General features: G+C 44.0%; 1 protein-coding gene across 4 annotated transcripts in view; it reads right to left on the bottom strand.

Moving 5' to 3' along the window:
- The window catches only part of NIPBL (NIPBL cohesin loading factor), a 305,455-nt gene that overhangs the window by 127,187 nt on the left and 155,181 nt on the right, over window positions 1-23,087 (bottom strand). For all 4 annotated transcript variants that reach the window (XM_075066914.1, XM_075066915.1, XM_075066916.1 and 1 more), the window contains 3 exons: window positions 22,329-22,489; window positions 19,413-19,506; window positions 5,320-5,952 (listed from right to left, as the gene is read on the bottom strand). In XM_075066914.1, the coding sequence (XP_074923015.1) occupies window positions 5,320-5,952; window positions 19,413-19,506; window positions 22,329-22,489 (888 nt within the window). The remainder of the gene's footprint in view (window positions 1-5,319; window positions 5,953-19,412; window positions 19,507-22,328; window positions 22,490-23,087) is intronic.

The raw sequence follows: 23,087 nt of genomic DNA, 5'->3' as shown, positions 1-23,087 counted from the left end.
TACAAATACAGAGCTTCCAACTAAAATTATAGCAAATCTGAATCCAAGACTAATGCATTTTGAAACTCTAAACAGAAATGGATTACCCTTTTGGATTTTTTACTAGAAGCTATATATTAACTAGATGACTTCTAGATAGGTTTTCTTTGTTCCTTCCTTTTTCTAAACAGTAGTGTACGGCCCTATTAATATTATGAATATGTTATCTACTTCCCACAGTAACATATGTGGTCTAGGGGAAAAAGATTAACTAGTTGACGTAAAAATAGGAGGTGATACTTTTAACCTCTGTAAGGAAGATCAGCCATTAAAACCTCCAGTTCATTCTCGTTGATCAGGTTATAGCATTCAGAAAGGCAGTTTTCAAGTTTAAAAGGTGCCTCTATTAATGTTGTAAGTACTAAGTTTAAATCTCAAGATATAATAATAGGCTCTTCAACTGGAGAGTCAGTGAACATTTAAAAAAGTATAGTATGATCCAAGATTAAAACTTTGAACAGTAGGATCATATGCAAAAATAATGCACATCCTAACAGCGGCAAGAGACAAACCAGATATTTTTCAAATGAGAGTCAAAAGTCTAAGGAACTGGTGTTGATAAGGGTCCAGATTGTTATCTAACCCCAAGAAAATCTCTTCTGCTTCAAAAAACCATTCCTTGTTGGAAATTTTCTAGATTGTAACTTTCCCGCACTTTCTTCTGGATCTGCATCCTTCCCACATAGAGTCACAAGTCACTTAGGGCACAAACGTGTTCACCATCTCTGTCTATCATGCTGTTTGCCAAAATTATTACCTTGATGTGTTTCTATAACTGAACTCTTTTACAAGGATAGATTGCTGGCCTATTGCTCAACCTCCAGCCTGAAGGACTAATTGACTGCTTTTGGACTGCTGGTGCCCACCCTTTGACTTGTCCAGCTTGGGTGGTGCTGTCAGGAGTTAAAACTCCTGCTGAGAGTGCTCAGGGACACTGGAACACAAACTTACCTCCATCTCAAGGTGTGGTCCCCAGGGAAGGCTGGACTTCCCTAGAACACTCAATGTCAGAATTTTATAAAGTACATTGAACAGACTAAGATCAGAATGAAGAATGTGGCTGTGCTCCCAAGAGAAAATTCAAAAATAGTTAAGAAGAACAGAAGCATCAAGAAACACAGAAAGTCTGAATACTTAAATTGATGCTCCCAAGTAGGAGCTATGAAAAATAGGTACATCCTTGTAATTTCTGATTTTCCTGACTATAATCAGAAGTAGAAAACAAGGAGTCTTGTCTACCATCCAAAATAAAGAGGCCTATTAGCATATACAGATCTACCCGTGTACCTGACCTGGGGTCGGGTCACCTCATGATAATTCTTATCTCAAAGGGATGCAAAGATTATCCCATTTCCTACAAAACCCTTCAGGAATCACTCATTTTGCCATTTATGTCTTCTACTGACACCTGAGACTTGATAAACAGAAGCTGGCTTAAACTGATAAGCCACCATTGCCATCTTTTCAGAGAATATATGTCCTAAGACAGATGTTTGATGAGGATGTTGAGGCCACTGTGACATTTATCTGGAGAGGCTCTCTCACTCCATAATGTAGGCTCGTACCATTTATCATAATCTTCACCAGTTTTTTTTCCTAATACAGGCAAGTTGTTCACAATGCTGATCAATTTAGAGAATTATTCCCGAAGTGGAAGAGGAGGAAGAGATGATGGCTTGTTCTTCCCAAGAGCAGGCAAAGAAAAAATTACAGGTTTTCCCAAAATTTTCAGTACCTTTTGGTCATGATGGAAAGACTAAAAAAGGTCATGTAAATGAAGTTCCAAATGACCATAAGGACAAAATAATGAAATGGATCCCAGAAGAGCTTTTTGGTGTGGGGCAGTGTATCAGAGTGATGCTTCCAACTCACATCTGATGAAGCTAAGGTCAACCATGTCAGTTCTTGGAGCAGCAACCTGTGCCCTGCTATCTCTCTTTTTCTTCTTTATTCCAGAAAGATTTGGCACAGCCCAGAGAAAGAAGCATCTGCTTAGTACGCTGCTCCAGTGCCATCATCAAAGTTGAGGTCTCCACTCAACTTGAAGCAGCTTTGTTCTGAGGGAGCTAAATACAGGGGTATTGGAATTGAGACACTCAATGAGGACGGCACCATAATCTCCAAAGTCTATAGATCCCCATCCCTCATATGTACCAACCAATCTCAAGAATCATACCATTTCTTTCTAAAGAGCATCACTCATGTCAGTTCTGAGAAGAATCCCCAGGAGAGTTCCTCCTCTCCTCCAGAATGATTCAACATCTGCAGAAAGAAAATGTTCATATGCACCAAAAGCCTTGAAGTTTAGACTATGGCTGTGAGAAGCCTTAAGAGTGCATCTCTGAGAAAGTACAGTGCTGTAGAGACATCATAACCCCAAAGGACCCCATCCCATAGCTGAGGAAGCCTTGGGAAAGACCACAAAGCTTTCAATGGTTCCTGGGGGTGATCATATAAAAGAAGCCTTTGATGGTTCTAGAACCAGCAGGCTGAGATCAAAAGGTACTCTTCAAGGACTAAGCACCAAATACACTTTTGTTCATATTCCTTATCCTGAGAGATAAGCCATAAAACTCAGAGCAGCCTCTGGGGAATGACCCACTCAAGAACAGGAAACACTGGATGTATCTGTCTGCAGTGAACATCTTGGCTTTGCAGTATAGGCACGAATTAAAGCCTGTGCACTTGTTCTTGTCAGCCATACAAAACCAGAAGGAGAGAACTAGAGCCAAGAACTAGCCAGAAAAACCTAGGACAACCACCTGCACTGTCTGAAATCAGGTCGCACCACCTTAGGGATGCAACATTCAAATTTTTACATGCAATGGCTGAAAAGTTACCAAAAAATTAAGTAAAGAACAAACATACACTTTTCTTAAAAACTAAGTATACACAAAAAATTACAGTGCAGAGAGACAGGAGCAATAAGATGGTTCAGTAGCCACAATGAAGTACTAACAGAGTGGTTTGGTCTATGAATCCTCTTTTACAATATTGCTCTGAATATTTGAGTGCTGCAGAAGTGTGGTTATGCAACCTCAAAAGACACTGCTTTTCTAGATGGGTCTCAGTTAAAGGCCTTGGAGAGCATCCCAAGAGCTGGGATCTACAGAGACAATTCTTGAAGAAACAAAAGGTTAGGAAATAAATTGAAAGCACTTAAATCAAGTTAAATTATTAATAGAAGGGTAGCAGCTTAGCCATTCAGAAAAGCATTTCTTTCAATCAAAGTATATTAAAATCAGATTAAGAAGGGATACCTTTGAAGAGAGCACATATTTTTCTCCATGTACTGATTATCTGCAGTGATGCATAATGTAACATGACAAGACTCAAATTGATCACCAAATAAAAGATTTTTAAAAGTTTTATTAATTCTAGTTATAAATATTAAATGGGTGGATCAGCCATAACAACATTTAGGTTAGAAAAATGTTTTGACTTATTTAACAAAATTTTTTGGTCTAAATAAGGGAAAAACTTGTGCTCTCCCTGGATGGGTGATTAAGTCTGCATTTGTTAATACCCACATTTGGTGCCAACTAAAATAGAGCCCAGTCCAGATGTTGCTTCATACACAGGGGTGGCTCCAGGAACCAGCACGCCAAGCGCGTGCCTGGGGCAGCAAGCCATGGGGGGGCGCTCTGCCGGTCGCCGCAAAGACGGCAGGCAGATTGCCTTCGGCAGCATGCCTGTGGAGGGTCCGCTGGTCCCGCGGTTTCAGCGGACCTTCCACAGGCATGTCGCCGAATCTGCGGGACCGTGGACCTCCCGCAGAAAAGCCGCCGGAGGCAGCCTGCCTGCCGTGGTTGGGACGGCAAAATACCTAGAGCCGCCCCTGTTCATACATGTCCAATTGCAAATGTATAATCAAGTCAGAAGTTGCCCTGTTTAACTTCAGCAAGGCTTTTCTCTGACACCTCTGCTAAATTAGCATCAAACTTAAAAAGATTTTCTCTCAGAAGTTAAACCACAAATAGTATACAGGCTGCCTTTAAATAAAACTAAGGTTTACCCATTCTCATTTAACATTCCTTTTTCACGTAACACATACACACCCATCCACCCACCCACTCCTTGTTTTCAATTTCTAGAGGAGGGGTTTTATTCCACTGTTATAACTTTATAACAAATGACCTTCAAACTGGTTAATACGATCAGAAATATAAAATAGCACCAAGAAAGGATCATCCTGAAAAGGCATCTATGGAGGGCAGGCTTTAGATATAGATATTTAAATAAAGACGGAAAGGGAAAACTCCAAAGGTTAGTCTAGCGTCTATGGCGTAAAGCAGTGGTTCTCAACCAGGGGTCCGGGGACCCTGAGGGTCCGCCAAGCATGGCCAGGGTTAGATTCCCTGGGGCCCAGGGCAGAAAGCCAAAGCCCCTCTGTATGGGGCTGAAGCTCAGGGCCCTGAGGCCTGTCACCCAGGGCTGAAGACTCAGCCTGGGCAATGTAGCTTCCCCAGGCAATGCTTGCTACCCCCTTACATCGGTCCTGGCTTTTATATGCAGAAAACCAGTTGTGGCACAGGTGAACCATGGAGTTTTTATAGTATGTGAGGGGAGGGGAAGGCCTCAGAAAGAAAAAGGTTGAGAACCTCTAGTGTAGAGAACACAAGTCTGATAAGTAGGTACTGTATATAGTAGTTCACTGGAATATGTAATTTACAGATAAACAATGGTGTTCAGTTGATCAAAAACTAAGGCAACGTAGAAGTATACATTATCCAATCATACCATTCCCTTTTAAAAAAAATGTACAATTCTGAACATATATACCTTTTATGTTAGATATGACTGGTGATAAAAATAGAAGTGGTGTAGGAATTCTATTGTAATTTCAAAAAAAAGATTTTTTACTGTATAGTCAGGAAACTAGTGCACAAGAGAAGTGTCTCTTTCATCAACTAATTGATCCATTATTTAATATCTATTAAAAACTGTGATTCCATCCATCAATGTAATTGTGTGGTACTGTTAGAATTCAAGTACATCACAAGCAATGTCCTCTCTATCCTGATCTAATGTCATGGCTCAAAATTAGAGCAGTTTATGCATAATTTAACTTTTATTTCTTATAAACCCAAATTAAAAAACCTAACAACTTCACTCTCCAGATTTTAAGGAATGCAAGCAAAGTAATACCAGATATTACACACATGAAAGGTCACAGTTCATCTTGGACAACAAAGATGATTGCAGTATAAAAACCTACACAGAACAGAACAGAACTACGTGACGATGGGAAATAATAGAATATATACACAATCCTTTTACCTTTATCTTGGACTTCTTTTGAAAATCGCTCCCTTTCTATAGCTGATTCACGTTCTATCCGCTCAATTTCAGCCAATGCATCCAACTCTACTTCATCATATGGCGTTATAGTTCCTTGTTGTGAAACCTGTTGCTGTGTTTGTACCACAGGAGTTTGAGGTTGTTTTGCAGCAACTGAAGTGTTCTGTTGTAAAACAGGCACTTGTTGTGCCTGAAGGAATGCTGTCTGTTCATGCTGAGGCAAACACTGAGCAGCATTTAGTGGGCGATTAACGTCCTGTGGAGTAATGGGTGTTTTAGAAGTCTGTCCTGGGTACTGCACGTTAAAAGGAATATCACCCTCTGACACATTACTGTTTTCCAAACCAGAAAGCACATCATCCTGCTGGTCCATATCTGAAGATCTTACACGAGAGAGTCTTAACGTAAGTTTAGTGGAATCCTTGGAAGGAGAACTAATGATATCATACATTGCAGCTTTTTCAGTCTGGTCTTTTTCATCCTTGCCTAACTTCATTTTCTTTTGTTTCTTTTGCTTTCTTTCTGGAGAATCTAACAATATGTCTGGGGGTACATCTCTAGGTGATGAATAAGGTGGAGGCTGAGATTGTACGATTAAAGGTGGTCTTGATCCTAGAATAATAATTCAGAAAAACTGAACAGTTATGGTGTTTCACAGTTTATATAAAAAGACACTAAATTATTTATAATGTGTATTTCTACAAATATTTGTGCTTACAAAGAGTAAGTGTATAAATAAGATGCATGATGAACATCCAAAGGCCCGATGTAATACAGTTAGTTGCAGCAAAGGATGCCCATATCTTCTAACAATTTATTTTAGCAATCCACATCTAGTGGATAAAGCACCATTCTAGTGAAGATGGCCAGAACTTTTCCCACAGTGCTTATAAGTTCAGGACAGGACATCAACTATTAAAGATTTACGTTAATGAAAAGGTAACCTGGTCTATGGGGACAGGAAGGGTTGAAAGCTCCATAGATTCTCATGGGGGCCAGTGCTGAAAACTTAATGATGAGCTATAGACAGACAATAGTCACTATATCTATGCATTTCCAAATGCAATAAAATGAAATCTGAACACATTCATAGATCACAGAAGTTTAAAAATGTTCTTGGAAAAATGAAGTCAGGAAGCATTTCAAAAGCAAAATAAAAATAGCCTTCCTTTATTCTTTATCCCTGAGTATGTCTATTTCTTTTGCAACTTTCCTACTTTAGGGGAGTTCTTAGTAAATTTACCTAGAGGCAATGCTTCTGTCCACAAGTGACTGAGGATATTGTTTCTGCCATTACCTCTCTTCGTCTGTTCTTTTTTTCTTTCCCCCCCGTTTCCCAACTATTTATTTTTCTTTCTAAAATACATTCATCCCAAGTTTTGAACAAATTTACAAGTATTTTACCAACAGGAACTTTAAAAAAGTGGATAATGTTCACATATACACCTCCTGAGTTCTTCACAAATTTAAAAAACCTCTTTTCATCTTAAAATAGTGCAAGCTCCCTTAATTCTCTGTTCCACAAAAAGCCCAAGAGAACAAATAAACTTTGCAATGGTCAACAATTTGAGCTCTGTTGGTCCAGTGTGGGAGTGATGGTGTGGAGAAGTGAAGGGCACAAAGGGTCCCTTGCTAAAAATACCCTGCCATCAAGCCTCCTTGAGTTTAAACATGGGGGCTGTTACCTTAAGCTTTTCTAATGATACCATAATAGCACTTGAGGAGTGGGGCAGTAGCTAAGGTAGCTACCATTCAAACCACTTAGACATTTATCAGTTAACACCCTGAACTGCATTCAAACGAATTCGAAGTCAGACTGCAATTGTAATATTATCTATGCAAGAGACACCACTAAGTAAGCATGAAGCCTTATTCTGCAGATGAAGTTTCTGATTGATTTTCCAAGTAGCTCTAAGGACAGCACATTGCAATACACGGATCTAACGATGACAAAATTAGACATAACTGTGGCAAGGTCCACATTCAAATTAAAAGCTCTCTCCACAAATGTCTTCTTTTCCTTTGTCCAGGCTCTTGTGCCTTGCTTTTTCTCCAATTCATCGTGATAGGTGTTCTACAACTTCTTTACACTAAACATGGCATAAATTGGATTTATTTTACCTAATCCTTTTTTCCCTTTCCTCATCACAACTGTCAGTTACACTATCCTCCCTCCCACTAAAGCCTGCAACCATGAAATTATCTTTGATTCCCTTACTCCTCACATCCAGACTCTCAAAATCTTGCAGCTATTCAATCCAGTATTTCTCAAATCAGCCCCCATCTTCATCCCCCAGGCCAAAATCCTGGCTTCTGCCAAGGCTGTCTCTCACTCTGCCTTCCACCACTGACTTCAATTCCTGTGATATATAACTTGAAATCCTTTTGACCTCAAGTGTAAATATTCCAGAACTTACAAGATTAGTTTACTACAGCATATAGGAGAAAATCTATTACCTGATGATTTCCTTTCTGGTAATGACCCTCTGCCACCACAGGACATAAGGATTGTATTTCTCTTTTGGCAAGTACCAGAGGTTTCACAAAACTTGTGGAAGGAGCTTACGTGCTTGCGTCCATTCCCCACACACACTGCTATTCTCGATCCAAATGAGTACTTCTGAAGCTGTACTGGAACACTCAATTCTTATTCTTAATTATACCTTATTCAATGACATTAAAAGCCTGATTCTCCACTGCCTTTCACCTTATGTAAAGTATTTATACTAGTGCAAAGTGAGTGTAAAACAGTACCATTCTGTGCTTACTTTGCTCTGGGGCATGACTTCTACATAAGGTATAGTGCAATAGAGAATCAGGCTTTTTCTATTTAAGAGTAGCCTGAAGAGGCCAAAGGATCTCAGAAGAGGTGGACTGGGTTGTGAGATTATTCCAAGAAAAATAATCAGCTGATTTTTTTCCATTCTGGATTCTGACTTCACCACCACATTTGGGATCTAGCAAGCAATAAGAAAAAATTAATAGTGAGGGAGAAGAAAGAATAAACAAGAGTTTCCCCTTCCCTCCTGAACTGACCAATTCTACTAAGATACAGTTTACCAGCTCTTCTCATAAGCAGCATATGCCATGCTCTTTTGTATGTTGAGGCATCAAGCAAAACGATCTCCTGTTATGTTAAGATCAAAACGATCTCCTGTTATGTTTACCTTTCGAATAACTCTGAAGCATGATGAACAACCTGGCCCTTAGGGAAAATATAATAAGGCTCATGCCATAAGAGCAAAGGTTTCCGGAGACATTTCTTGCCAATGTGATTGTGACAAAGAAGAACGTTTTCATAGCAAGGGAATTAGATATCATCTGCTTGAATGGATAGGTGAAGATCCCAAGTAGGGAGGATAGATTTGGTTTACGTAAGAGTGCTGCTATAATAAACTTTGATACTATGGGGTGACCTACTAGAAACTTGGATGAGCCTGATTTTATAACACTCTTTAGTGCTGAGACACAAGAAGCAATGGTGATGGTGGTCTTTTGATCCAAACGTAGGCCAGCCTGTAAGACATTCAGCAAATCGGAAAACCTGACTTCCTCCAGTTGATCTTTCTTAGAACCAATAGGATAATTTTGTCCAAACTCTTGTGTTGGCTGAGAAGCCGCAAGGCTTATGTGAGGCTAATAGACCCTCCATTACTTTGGAAGAGTTATCCAACCTTATTTAGGACTTGCTGCTCAATAAACAATCAGACTTGAGTAATCTGGGATGTGATTAAGAAGCAGGTCCTAAAATAGGACATCCTGCCTGTTGGAGAGAACAAAAGGAAGTCTGTGCAATATCTCCAAAACATTTGAGTCCCACACCCTTCTTGGCCAGTCTGGAGTGAGGATGACAGCTACAGCATCCTTCCTATACCTTCATAATCATTCTTCCTAGTAGCAAAAAAAAAGGAAGAGCGTGAGAAGAGTTTTAGAGACCCTGATTTGACAATCTGTGAGCCCGACCATCTTTTCGCAGTGATCTTCAGTCTATCTTCCTGGCTTGTCTCTTGTATTACAACTGAACATGAACATATCCCATTAAGGTGTGTCTCAGTTAAGGCTCAGGTCAAACTGAGCTAAGGCTCTCTAAATACTAGCTTGAATACATGGGGGTTCAGGAACCATTATTAGCTGTCTCTCTTTGATGGCTTAGCCAGGCAGGTTTTGTGTTCAGTGACCCTTTTGGGTCTATCACCCTAGCAGAGGTTAGATGAACTTATGCGCAGGAGACAATCTACTTCACTTTGGCATTTAAATTAAATTTCTTGTTCCTATCGCTTGATGATATATTTGTACCATGGTTGTCCATTTTCTAAGTAAACCACAGTGTGTTTCTTTCTCAGATTATTCTGGAAGAGCCACCCTGATCATGCTCATCTCTAAGAAGTGGAGCTCTGGAGTTTGACCTTTCATCACATTCTCTTTGTTATGATGCCGTGGGTCTGATCCCACACCCTGAAAGGCATCACCGATTTAGGATTCAGATTGCAGAGGAGGGAATCCTACCAGTCAGCTAGCTTCCTTTTCAGAGGAAACGGAGGGAACAGATCATTCTGGATGGCACCTTCACCTTCCATTGCATCTCCTATTACAACAGTTTCTAGCCCTGAAGTGGCAGCCTTTAAGCACCCTCACATATCATTTGGACAATAGAGTAATCCCTATGCATGGGGCCCATCAGCCCTATGACCTACAGGTAAAGATGGACACACTGTGGCACACTGGACAGCCGTACCAGAAAGCTGTCAAAACTTTGCTGCATTGGAAGGACTCTCATTCTGTGTATCTATCTTAATTCATGGTGAGCTGATCAGAAATGGTTCAGGGATTCTCTTCTTTAAGTATATCAGCCTAGAGTCTGGACAGGGTACTCTGAGTTGATTACTGAGGTTATGTCTGCACAAGGAGTAAAATCCCCATCTAGCCCCGGTCAGTTGACTCAAGCTCATAAGGCTCAGGCTCTGGGCCCAAAAATTGCTGTGTAGACATTCTGTGAGGGTGGAGGGCCAATTTTTACCCCCACAGCCCAAGCCCTGTGGGCCTGGGCCAGCTGCATCTGTGCCATATAGCTATCCCTGAGAAACACAGAATCATAGAAAAGTAACTAAATGGATCCCTGAGAGGTCACCTAGTCCATCCGTTCATGTTGAAACAGGATCAGGTATACCTAGATCATCCCTGATAGGTGTTTGTCTAATCTGCTCTTAAAAATCTCCAGTGATGGGGATTCCACAACTTCCTTTGGTAAGCTACCCCAGTACTTAACTAACCTTATAGTTAGGAAATTTTTCCTAATATCTAACCTAAATCTGCCTTGCTGCTACTTCTTGTCCTACCTTCAGAAGATATGGACAACTGATCACTGTCCTCTGTATTACATATTTAAAGACTTATCAGGTCCTCTGCTCAGTCTCCTTTACTCAACACTAAACATGCTCGACTTTAACTTTTGCTCATAGGTCTGATTTTCTAAAATTTCCAGCATTTTTGAGGCTCTCCTCTGGACTCTCTCCAATTTGTCCACATCTTTCCTAAAGTGTGACACCCAGAATTGGACAAAGGACTCCAGCTGAGGCCTTACCAGTGCCAAGCAGAGTGGAACAATTACCTCCCATGCCTTACTCATGATATTCCTGTTAATACAGAATGATATTTGCCTTTTCTGCAGAGGTGGCTACCACCACTCCTTTCTTCTCTGATGTTCTTTTTTGGATCACAGTCCATGGAGATGTGTCATGAGCTCTGGTATTATTTATCATCCAATATATAACTGGAGAGGAAGTGTAGGGGAACAATCCTGAAGAGGTCTCAGATCTTCCTGAGGGAAGATCAGAAAAGATGCCAGATCACTTGGCAAATAACCCAAATACCCACTCCTTGGCAAAACACAGAGGATTTATGAATAAAAATACTATATAAAGATCTAGATATCACCATTATTGTTACTGTTTATGAAGAACCTGGTTTGGTACTCTTTAGAGAAGAATTTACAGAAGTTTCGGGGAGATTTTTCTATGTAATCCTGCAACATTATTGACTGATAAGCACAGTCCTGTTTACCAAGTTTTGTTGCTTAAGAGAACCCTTGCTAAGATGTCTCCATCTGTTTCTTGGCTGGCACGGGTGGAATATGTAGAGGCCCAAACAAATCATCCAGACTCTGAGCCCCTTCTTTTAGCACAGTGAGGGCCTCTAGACTGGGAACAATTGTGGCAGGGCTTTCCCATTTGTAGCTCCAGAAAAGATCTCTTAGCAGATGGAGCACCTTTTGTTTGGCTCTGCCATGATGGAGAAGAGTAGAATAATGAAGGCATGGAGCTGGATGAGTAGTCCTACTTAGGGAATGATCCACTACACACTTCTTTTAAAGCCAAATTTTGGGACAGTCGTGAGATGTGGTAACAGGAACCATAGGAATACTAAGCCATTGCTCTGTTTGCATGATTGTAGACACAGAACCTAAATTGTAGGCAGAAGAGGCATGCCCGAGCCTTGGAACCTTATGGACAAATTAGAGCTGTCTTTGGTATTTGTAAGAAGAGAGGTACAGCCAAACAACCCAGAATAAGGGTATTTTTTAATTTGGGCAAACTCAATCAGGACAGCAGATATAACTTCCGTCATTTCTTGCAGGAGTTTTCACCTGTCTAAAGCATTACCTTTTCCATATTCAAATTCTGTGTCAGCCAGACAGCGCCCATAATAAACACTGAGCAATAACCCTCTTCAACTCTAATTAAATACACAAAAAATCTCAGGATTATCTACATTTTCGAATCATAGAAGCTCAATATCTACAATATCTTCCCTAACGGCCTCATGTGTTGAACCAGAGGATTAAGAACCTGGAAACCCTATGGTACCTTGCATGTGATCTCTCCGATGAGCAAAAGTGCAATACAACCCTTTAGGTACTTCACAGAGGAAACAATTTTCTTTCAATACCAACTTCTTTTATCTCTTCTGTTATTTGCAGGCTTGTCAACAATATTTTCATGGGTAAACATCAAAGACAGCTAAGAGCTAAGAGATCTAAAGTAATCAGTATGGACACTAGATGTTCATTCATCACCAAGAGGAAATTGGTTAATGTAACTACGCTGTCTCCCTACCACACCCAGCCTTAAAAAATAGACTGTCAAGCATCAAGTGGTCTGGAGACTCAAGTATTATTAGAACTATTTCAGTAAGATTAAGTACTGAGTAAACCATCTCAGTAACATTCTCTACAAGGAGATAAAGGACAGGGCAGTATTTGCTGAGATTCTTGCCATCAAGAAATAATCTCTTGATCAAAAGATTTAATAATAACTACACTAAAAGACGCTGGCATTTTGGCCTACATCAATAACTCAATACATCCCTTCTGGACTTCAGCTAACAAGAGGTGAGTGGATCTAATATAAAGGTTATAGCCCAAAATGCCTCCAATATTTCCAGGACAGTAGTAATTAACACCAACTGGTCTACCACTTCTATGCTTCTGCCACAACCAGTCCAAGTTCAAGCAATCTTACAAGTTTGGCTGAAAAATTTTCAACGTGGGTGACAACTGTGTTTGAGGTGAGGTGGTCTGGATTCACCAAACTGTTCATTAACTGGAAAAGACGGTTACTCACCTTTGTAACTGTTGTTCTTCGAGATGTGTTGCTCATATTCCTCCGTTCCGCTTCCGGCCTTTTCTGCCAGTGTCTCCCCATTCCACCTAAACAGGACATTTTCCTTCCAGTGTTTTACCCAAACCTCATGCGTCTCGCAGAGAGCAGAGCTTGCATTCACTCGATGTTCGTCGGCGCTGGCGTTTTACATTGACCGCACCCGACCCTTCCGAAAGACCTCCCAACTATTCGTTGCAGTCGCAGACAGGATGAAGGTCACCCTGTCTCATCGCAAACAATATCATCTGGTGACGCTGCATCAAAACATGCTATGCTTGGCTCACACTTCTCCAGGGCGAGTTACCGCTCATCCACGAGAGCGCAAGCGTCCTCGATTGCCTTCCTCGCCCGTGTGCCTATACAAGAATTGTCGTGCAGCACTGTCTCAGTGCACACTTTTTCTGCCATTACGCCTTGGTGCAGCAGTCCCGGGACGATGCGGCTCTTGCTTGGCTGTTCTGTATCAACAGTCTCCACTCCGACCCCACCGCTAGGTAAGGCTTGGATTCACCTACTTGGAATGAATATGAGCAGCACTCGAAGAAAAACGGTTACTCACCTTTGTTGTTCTTCGAGATGTGTTGCTCATATTTCACACCCGCCCTCCTTCCCACTGTCGGAGTAGCCGGCAGAAGAACTGAGGAGCGGCCGGGTCGCAGGGCATATATACGGTGCCGCAAAGGCGCCACGCCAGGGGCCTGCCGACCCGCCGGGTGTTGCTAGGGGAAAATTCTTCCGACGAACGTGCACGTGGCGCGCGCACACCTACTGGAATGAATCTGCCATAGATATTCCAGTAGCACTTGGATGGGAACCTGAGCTGGTGACAGTCCTCGTGATTGACACCAGCAGGAAAACCTCTTCCATTTTGCCAGGTAGGTAGCCCTGGTTGCAGGTTTCCTACTTCCCAAGAGCACTTGCTGCACTGGGGTGGAACAGCGCAGCTCTGCAGAGCTCAGCCAGCCAGGAGCCACGCAGTCAGGTGGAGGGACCGGAGGTCGGGGTGGAGAAGCCTGCCGTGGTCTTGTGATATCAAGTCCGGATGGACCGGCAGGGGAACCGGACTGGCTATGGACAGGTCCAACAGCGTGGGGGGGTACCAGTGTTGGCGAGGCCACGCTGGGGCGATGAGAATTAGTCGGGCCTTGTCCCTGCGTAGCTTTACGAGGACTTTGTGCACCAAGGGAACGGCGGGAAGGCATAGAGGAGGTGGGTCGACCCAGGTAGGAGGAACGCGTCCGACAGAGAGCCGCGGTCGAGACCGCGGAAGGAGCAGAACAGGGGCACTTCCGGTTGGTGCGGGACGCGAAGAGGTCGATTCGGGGAAATCCCCACCGCGGAAAAGAGAATGGACTATGTCCGGACGAAGAGACCACTCGTGGGCTAGAAAGGACCTGCTGAGCCGGTCTGCCAACACGTTCTGGACTCCTGGAAGAAAAGAGGCTTCCAGATCGATGCCGTGGGTTACACAAACTTCCCACAGCGTTATCGCCTCCTGACAAAGAGGGAGAGAGCGCGTCCCCCCCTGCTTGTTTATATAGTGCATCGCGGTGGTGTTGTCCGTGAGCACTAAGACAGAACGGCCTCGCAGGTGAGGAAGAAAAGCCTGGCAGGCGAGGCGGACGGCCCTCAGCTCCCTGATGTTTATGTGCAGCGACAGCTCCCGAGCGGACCAGAGGCCCTGTGTTCGACGAGACCCCATGTGAGCTCCCCAGCCCAGAGAGGATGCGTCCGTTGTTAAGGAAATGGACGGCTGTCTGGGGTGAAACGGTAACCCCGCACACACCAGGCGGGATTTCGCCACCATCGGAGGGAGTGTAGGACGCTTTCTGTGAGTGTGACAACGATGTCCATGCTGTCCCTGCGTGGACGGTAAACCGAAGCTAACCATATCTGCAGTGGGCGCAGGCGGAGTTTGGCATACTTGGTTACAAAAGTACACGCCGCCATGTGGCCTAAGAGGCTGAGACAGACCCTGGCCGAGGTCGTGGGGAAGGCTAGCAGGCTGTCTATGATAGTGAGTAGTGCCTGGAAACGGCTGGGTGGAAGTGAGGCTGTCGCGACCATAGAGTCCAAGACGGCCCCGATGAATTCTATCCTCTGGGATGGTACGAGGATGGACTTGTCGAAATTTATCAGGAGCCCTAGAGATTCGAACAGGTCCCTGATGATTGTCATGTGCGCGGCGACCTGAGCCTGGGAGGACGCGCGAACCAGCCAGTCGTCCAGGTAAGGGAAGACACATATCCCCTGGCGACGGAGGCAAGCGGCCACTACTGCCATACATTTCGTGAAGACACGTGGGGCAGAGGACAGGCCAAATGGTAGGACCGTGAATTGAAAGTGCCGGTCCCGCACCAGAAAGCGGAGAAAGCGTCTGTGAGGCGGGTAGATCGAAACATGAAAGTACGCGTCCTTCATGTCGAGAGCAGCGAACCAGTCTCCCGGATCCAGGAAGGGATGATGGACCCCAAGGATACCATGCGGAATCGTAACTTCCTTACGAAGGCGTTGAGTCCGCGGAGGTCTAGGATGGGACGGAGACCTCCTTTCGACTTGGGGATTAAAAAATAGCGGGAGTAAAACCCTCGGCCTCTGAGGTCGTGAGGCACCTCTTCTATCGCTCCGAGTTCGAGAAGCGTGAGGACCTCCTGCCAGAGGAGGTGCTCGTGAGAGGGGTCCCTGAAGAGGGACGGGGAGGGTGGGTGGGAGGGTGGAGGCGAAATAAACTGGAGATGGTAACCAAACTCCACCGTGCGCAAGACCCATTGGTCTGAAGTTATCCGGGTCCACGCCGGGAGGAAGGGAGAAAGGCGGTTGGAAAAAAGAAGAGGAGTCCGGGAAGGGACTGGTGCTCTGCTCTCTGGCGCACCTTCAAAAGTTTTGCTTCGGTCCCGCCGGTGGTTTGGCGGTACCGTTGTTTTGCCCCCCTTGGGAACCGGACTGGCGTCGTCGGTTCACCCGTCCCCGCCGTCTGTTGAAGTCTTGGCGGGGGCGTGGTGGGGGATAAGGGCGCTGAGGTTGCTGTCGAAAGGACCTCCGCTGGGTCTGCGGTGTGTGCATCCCCAGGGAGCGCATTATTATGCGGTTATCTTTAAGGCTTTGCAGCCTTGGGTCCGTCTTCTCTGAGAAGAGGCCCTGCCCTTCAAAAGGGAGGTCTTGTATGGTATGCTGCAGCTCCGGAGGTAAGCCGGACACTTGCAACCAGGAAATCCGTCTCATGGTAACGCCCGACGCGATGGTTCTAGCTGCTGAGTCTGCGGCGTCGAGCGCAGCCTGTAAGGCTGTCCTTGATCTTCTTGCCCTCTTCCACGAGACTTTTGAACTCAGGGCGGGAGTCTACCGGGACCAGTTCAGTAAACTTGTCCATGGTCTGCCAGGTATTAAAATCATATCTGCCTAGCAGCGCTTGTTGGTTTGCGACACGTAACTGGAGACCCCCAGCGGAGTAAATCTTACGGCCCAGCAGGTCCATACGTTTAGCCTCACGCGATTTTGGGGCGGGGGCTGGTTGGCCATGACGCTCCCTCTCATTCACGGATTGGACGACCAGAGAGCATGGAGGAGGATGGGTGTACAGGTAGTCGTACCCCTTGGAGGGTACCATGTACTTTCTCTCCACGCCTCTGGCCGTCGGAGGGATCGATGCTGGGGCCTGCCAAATAGACTCCGCTTTGGCCTGAATAGTTCGTATGAAGGGCAAGGCGACCCTCGTTGGTGCATCGGATGAGAGAATGTCCACTACAGGATCCTCAACTTCCGGCACCTCCTCCGCTTGTAGATTAATGCTCAAAGCCACTCTGCGGAGCAAATCTTGATGAGCGAAGGTCAATAGGGGGCGGGCCAGAGGTCGAAGTGCCCGCCACTGCCTCATCTGGGGAGGAGGAGGAGGAAAGACCGGGGACCGGGGGCTCCCCTGCAGGTTGTTGATCCAGAGCATGGCTGTCGGTTCGAGGGGTGCCTCTGGGTCCTGTGACTCGGCAACATCGGTTGCCGGAGGAGGAACGCTGATGGTGGCCTCTGGCACTCGAGCTGCACCAGCAGATCTCGCCGGCGGGAAAGGATCGCCTTGGGCTTGATGGTATGGTACGCCCAAGGCGTCCAGAAGGACCACTGCTGGGGCTGGTCCGGATCTTGGCCCACATCCCCATAGAGCACGCTGTCTGGTCGCGAGGAGCCGGAAGGGTGTCTGGAAGGCCAAGGCGGGGCAGACAACCCGTAGGACTGGTGCCGAGTGACGGTCGGTGCCGGGGAACGGTGCCGAGAGTCGAACCGGTGCCGAGATCGGGACCGGGACCTACGACCAGCGCGGTGCCGGGAGGTCGACCGGGATCGGGTGCGCCGACGGTATGATGGACTTCGTCGGAAGCGGTGCCGAGAGCCAGAGCGACGTGCTGAGCGTCGGTCTGTAGATCGGGACCTGGACCGGTGCCGCGAGTACGACCGGCGCCGAGAGTAGGATCGGTGCCGGGACTGCGAGCGGCGTCGGGATGGCGAACGATGGCGTGAGCGGGATCGGTGCCGAGATCTCGATCGGGACCGGCGCCTATCCGGTGCTCCAGAGATGGAGGTTGGAGCATCGCTGGCTTTCCCATAGAGGGAAGCGCCCGCACCGGCGGTGCCGGGGGCTGAGGCAGGGAAGGCTCAGTGAGCGCTATCAGGTCCCGCGCCGTCGTGAAGGTTTCTGGCGTAGTCGGGATCGTGAGCTCGACCACGGCACGTGCCGGGGAGCTATCAAGCACCGGACTCGACGGCCCTTGCCGGGCCGGAGTCGACGGTACGGGAAGCACCGGTGCCGGGGCAGATAGTGGTGCGTGCCGGCACGGCTTTCCTGGCTCGGACTGCGGTTCCGGAGGCGCGACCGCAGGAGCCTTCGCCTTCTTCGGCCGAGGTGAAAGCGAGCGCCGCCGGGCTGGCTGCTCAGACGAGGACTTATGGTGCCGCGGTGCTGTGGCGGTACCGCTCGTCCCCGGTGCCGAAGACGGTGGTTTCGGTGCCGGTGCGGTCGGTGCCGGAACTGCCGGAGTCAGGGCGGCCTCCATAAGGAGCTGCTTTAAACGGGAGTCCCGCTCCTTTTTTGTCCGCGGTTTGAAGGACTTGCAGATGCGGCACTTCTCCGTCAGATGGGATTCCCCCAGGCACTTGAGGCAACGATCGTGGGGGTCTCCCGTTGGCATCGGCCGACGACAGGCCGAGCACTGCTTGAAGCCGGGAGAGCCGGGCATGAGCCTGGGTCCCGGAGCGGGCGAGGAGGAGTATACCTCAGCCCACTAACTATATACAACTACGTTTAACAACTATACTTATAACTATTAACTATTAACAACTACCAAACAACACTAACTAACTAAGAACTATGTAGAACGGGGGTGAAACGCTAGGGATGTGGAGGTCAGCTAAGCCGCACTCCACGTTCCAACGACCGACACGGGCGGTAAGAAGGAACTGAGGAGCGGCCGGGTCGGCAGGGGCATATATACGGTGCCGCAAAGGCGCCACGCCAGGGGGCGCCTGCCGACCCGCCGGGTGTTGCTAGGGGAAAATTCTTCCGACGAACGTGCCTCTTGCTCTCTCACTGAGCCATCTAGCAAACATTTTATTTTATTATCTTCCAGCTGGAATGGCAGGAAAAAGTATTTTTGGCCCCTTTTTATTATTGCGCGGCATTGAATGTTATTAAGTATATGCATGCTTTGGATCTTCTGCCATACACCAGAACTGTGTACTGCATTCACTGAGTCACAGTCAATTACTGTTATAAAATGGTGAGGAGGCACTAGGGGGGTGGGGGGGGGGGAGGGAATCACACACACATCTCACAAACCGCACATGTTCTAGAGCTTGGTATAAAGAACCACTTATAGGGTTTTTTTTAAATTGTCTTATGAAACTGCCCTACTACTTTTCCTATCCAGCTAATATATTTAGGCCACAACCACAGTAGATATTAAATGGTGTTAACTGACCTGATTTTAAATTTCTTATATTACCACAATGTCTTTCATCGCAATTAACACAATAATTGTTTTATGTTATGATACTTTCATAAATATAAAGAAATTAATAACTCAGAAGTTTGAACCATGTTAGCATAGAACAATGGAAATTGTTCTTCTAATACAGCTTAATCCTCAACACGTACAGGGTTTACAATCTTGCTATCCTCCAAAGTAGTCTGTTTTAAAATACAGTGAATCAAATGTTGGTCCTTCTCAGGCTTCCAGTTAACAGGGGACCAAAATAAAATTGTAATTAAAAATATCATTATGTGTCTGTAACTTCTGCAGGTTTATCTAAACATAAAATGCTAGTTAGATCAAACTACATTGCTTATAAATTCACTTGTCTTTTATCACTGGGAAACAAACTCATACATACATACATACATACAACCTGTTTTAGCTACAAGAGTACCTTTAGGTGTTCCATCGCTTCCAGCTGGAGAGCACACTGACTGGGGTGACCGCAAAGAAAATGATGCAGTATTCCTTATTGAAGACTCACCATCCTAAAAACAGTGATGATAATGTATATTATACATTTATTTTCAAAAAAAAAATTCTAATCAGGTCAATACTGGGGAGGAGGTCACAAGACAACTACTAGCACATTTAAGACTCTTTGAAATTTAGACCCTTTTCATCATATTTTACGTATATTTTAGAATGAAATCAGTGTCCACATGAGAATCTACAACCAGCACATGCAGAAAACAAATATGAATTAGTGAAAATATGTTTTAGCTAAAAGCACCATTTTATTTACTTTGTCATGAAGAATTATACATATTTAGAAGATCTCTGATATTGGCACTCATGCCAATGAACTAATAAATACAAGCCTGAACTTCCTTTGCTACCAACTGGGAATTAAAAAAAAAACAAACAAACAAAAAACTCTCCATGAAGAGAAGTTTCAATTTAAGATCACAATGCTTTTGGACCAGAGCGGTCAAGTTGATGCAGTGGGAGAACTTTTGTGGGTCATGGCCTTCACTGAGGCAGCAGATGCACCTCAAGGGCCCATCGCACATTGGAAATGCTTCCTGACAAGAGAGACACCTCTTGAATCCTGGAGATTCCGGCATACTTCCAAGGGGGAGAGGTCCAAGTTAGGAAGGGTGGGAAAATGGGAAGTATCACATAACAGGGAGGGAAGAGAACAAAGTTTGGTTTTTTTAAAGGGAGAAAAACAAATGGAAACATCTATATACTAAGGCAAACTAGGGAGAATGTGACTAAAGGATAAGGAAGAGGACTCTGCTAGCAGATTCCATCCCAAACCAAAGATGGTTGAGAAGGAACTGAGGGTCTGTGGACCACACAGCCCTCTATATAGAGGCCCCTCATAGTGTAAGATGGGGAGTAGTGCATGTTCAGCCCAATGAGCACTGCTACCAAAGATGTCCCACTCCAGGTGCAGGAGAAGCTGCCACACCTACACCGGCGCACCCATGGGGACACTACTGAAAGAAGTAATATTTGCATTCTAAAATTCAAAGTTGAATTTTGCTCATTTTTTTTCTAAAAAACAACAACATTTAAAGAGACATTTAAGTATAGAAAATTTCAACTCTAAAGCAGAATGTTTCAGAAATTTAAGTGTGTGAAAGCAGGAAATTACAATAAAAACTTCTCTGCAATACTCACTATACTGGATGCAATCAGGTGCCTGCTTTAACTGAAGTGATGCTGTCAAGTTGTTTGTTTTTTTAATTCCTTAACTCATCTTAAAATATTAAAATATAAAAGGATTTAAAAACCTGAATGTACTTTATTTTTGTTTACCTTCTGCAGTCAAATTGAACAATGACAGTAGACCAGTTATGCTTAATTTGTTCCAGCTTCTCATTTATTACAATATCACTTCAATCTTTGTGCTGCATATACTGTGTGGCAACATTTTTTTTAAAGGAAAAAAAAAACCCCTGTCTTGGAATCATTATTTTTAAATGTCATTGAAAGATTTCTACCAGTTCTTAAATTTTGCAAGAAAGCTTGTTTTAACAAATGGATGATTGCTTTGACAGCGTACCTTTAAAATAAGAATTAACTGTGGGAAACGTATATTTGATGCCAGAAGAAGCTTCACACTTTAGTGAAGTTGTATCATTGAAGCAGAGACTACCTGGATTTTCAGGATGCTCCTTTTATATTACAAAGGTAATACTGTTGACTTCACACTGTAGTTATGGATTTTCCATTAACTGTTCATTGCTTGTTTGGTGAACACAATCATCTGGAAACAGCTAAATGATTGTGTGCTTGGTTTTAATACACAAAAATGATGCATTTGATTCACCCTCTCTTGGTTTTACTGAGTTAATTGTGCTCAGGGTTTTAAGGATCCAGGTGTTATCACACTTGATATAGTCCTCTGTGAGAAAGTGTATCACGCTTGTATAGTGTGTGTTATGTCTCCCTCCCACTCTATTGGCTAGTTTATATAGATAACTGTCTACTACTCCTGCAAGCTAATGTAGTGACTACTTTGGTAGAGGCTTGACTTGATGCTGAATATCATAAGTTCAAGACCCTCTCATAACTGGTAGTGGGCATTATTACACAGCTTTGCTCAAAGAACTGATGTCAAAAAAAATTCTTAGTGGTTCTTACATATCATGCTTGTAAAGAATTACCTCAACAAGATGCATATACAGGCTGAGAAAATGTTGGCAGGATGAGGAGCTCATTAAGTGGAATATTCATCACCCATTTAGTAAAGAATCTGGGATGAGTTCACAGCACCACTCTCTTTTTTAAAGGCTATTAAACTGTGTATCAGTTATTAGAGTATGGATTTCACCTCCCTTTATATGAACTGAAGTCACAGATGCCAGAAAAACAAATTTCCATGCAAGACATTTGAGCTCACAGGTACTGAGTAAAAATAAAAAGTCAAAAGAAACTTTCATCAGGTTTGACAGGATCATAACACTAACAACAGAGACTTTTTAAACAGAGTGTTTCAAATGCGTCATGAAACCAACATAGGCTCTTATCCTGTCCACATCAATATAGTATCTGAGCAACTAAAACAAGGCAAAATTGCCTCTTAAAATAAGCTAATATGTAGAGAGAATTTTCACTTTTCTTCAATGCAAAATAAATGTTGCAAAAGTGGTTTCAAGCAAAACAGTGGTCATTTAAAATAAATTTGAAAATTAAGACCTACACAAACAGAAACTGAAAAATTAATTAAACTGATTACTCCTTTTCAAATGTCAACAGCAACCCAGCAAAATATTTGGTTTTTAGACCAGTCACACAATTCAAATATTTGTCAAACATTTCCTTTCATATAAAAAATGAGTTGGGGTCTGTAACATACATCACTACTTAGTCTGTGCACCATCTGTAGGTAGTCTTCATTTGAGCCATGTCTAGAATTATCAGTATGGTGATTAGCTGAATTGCCAGACAACTGACTTGAAACTTTATTTTCATGTATGTTCCTCATCCCACCTGAGACAATGGGACTGGATACTGAAGCTGAAATAAGAAAAAAAAATTATAAAAATATTAAAATGCTTTAAGTCCAATTATTGATAATACACATAAGCAAGAGATCAACACAAGGTTTGGCAATCAATTGAATTTACCAGCACTGCTTCAGCAACAAGTAGTTACAAGAATTATGAATTAACTTTTATCAGGGATTTATGATATTGTACCAGTATGACCAATTCTTTTTACTCAGTGAAATATACTTGTACAATATACAAGAGTCTTTAATAAGTTAGACTTGCATTTAGTTAGAGTGGAGAAGTTAGAGGCATAAATAAAGGGTGAACACTTGTGGGTCAAGCCAGGAAACACTGGAAATAGCTGCAGACACATTTGTTAACGACAAATGTCCCACTGGAAAGGAAAAATGAAATTTTAGAAAAATTCCTTGACTGAAGGTCAAAGGTTCTATCATCACAAGATTAGACTAAAAAGTTCAAGCTATATCTCAAAAAAAAATGTGAAGAACCACAACAGGCAGGGAAAACAGTAGGCCTACATTAACAGATATGTACAGAATGCAGACTTCTTCATGAAGTCAGTGTAACTCATGGCAAATTTTGGCTGTAGCATCACATACATG

Source organism: Chelonoidis abingdonii, chromosome 6 (assembly GCF_003597395.2).
Source record: "Chelonoidis abingdonii isolate Lonesome George chromosome 6, CheloAbing_2.0, whole genome shotgun sequence".
NCBI classification, from domain to species: Eukaryota; Metazoa; Chordata; order Testudines; family Testudinidae; genus Chelonoidis; species Chelonoidis abingdonii.
The sequence above is the reverse complement of the archived record's forward strand: the minus strand, read 5'-3'. Positions and strand labels throughout refer to the sequence as shown.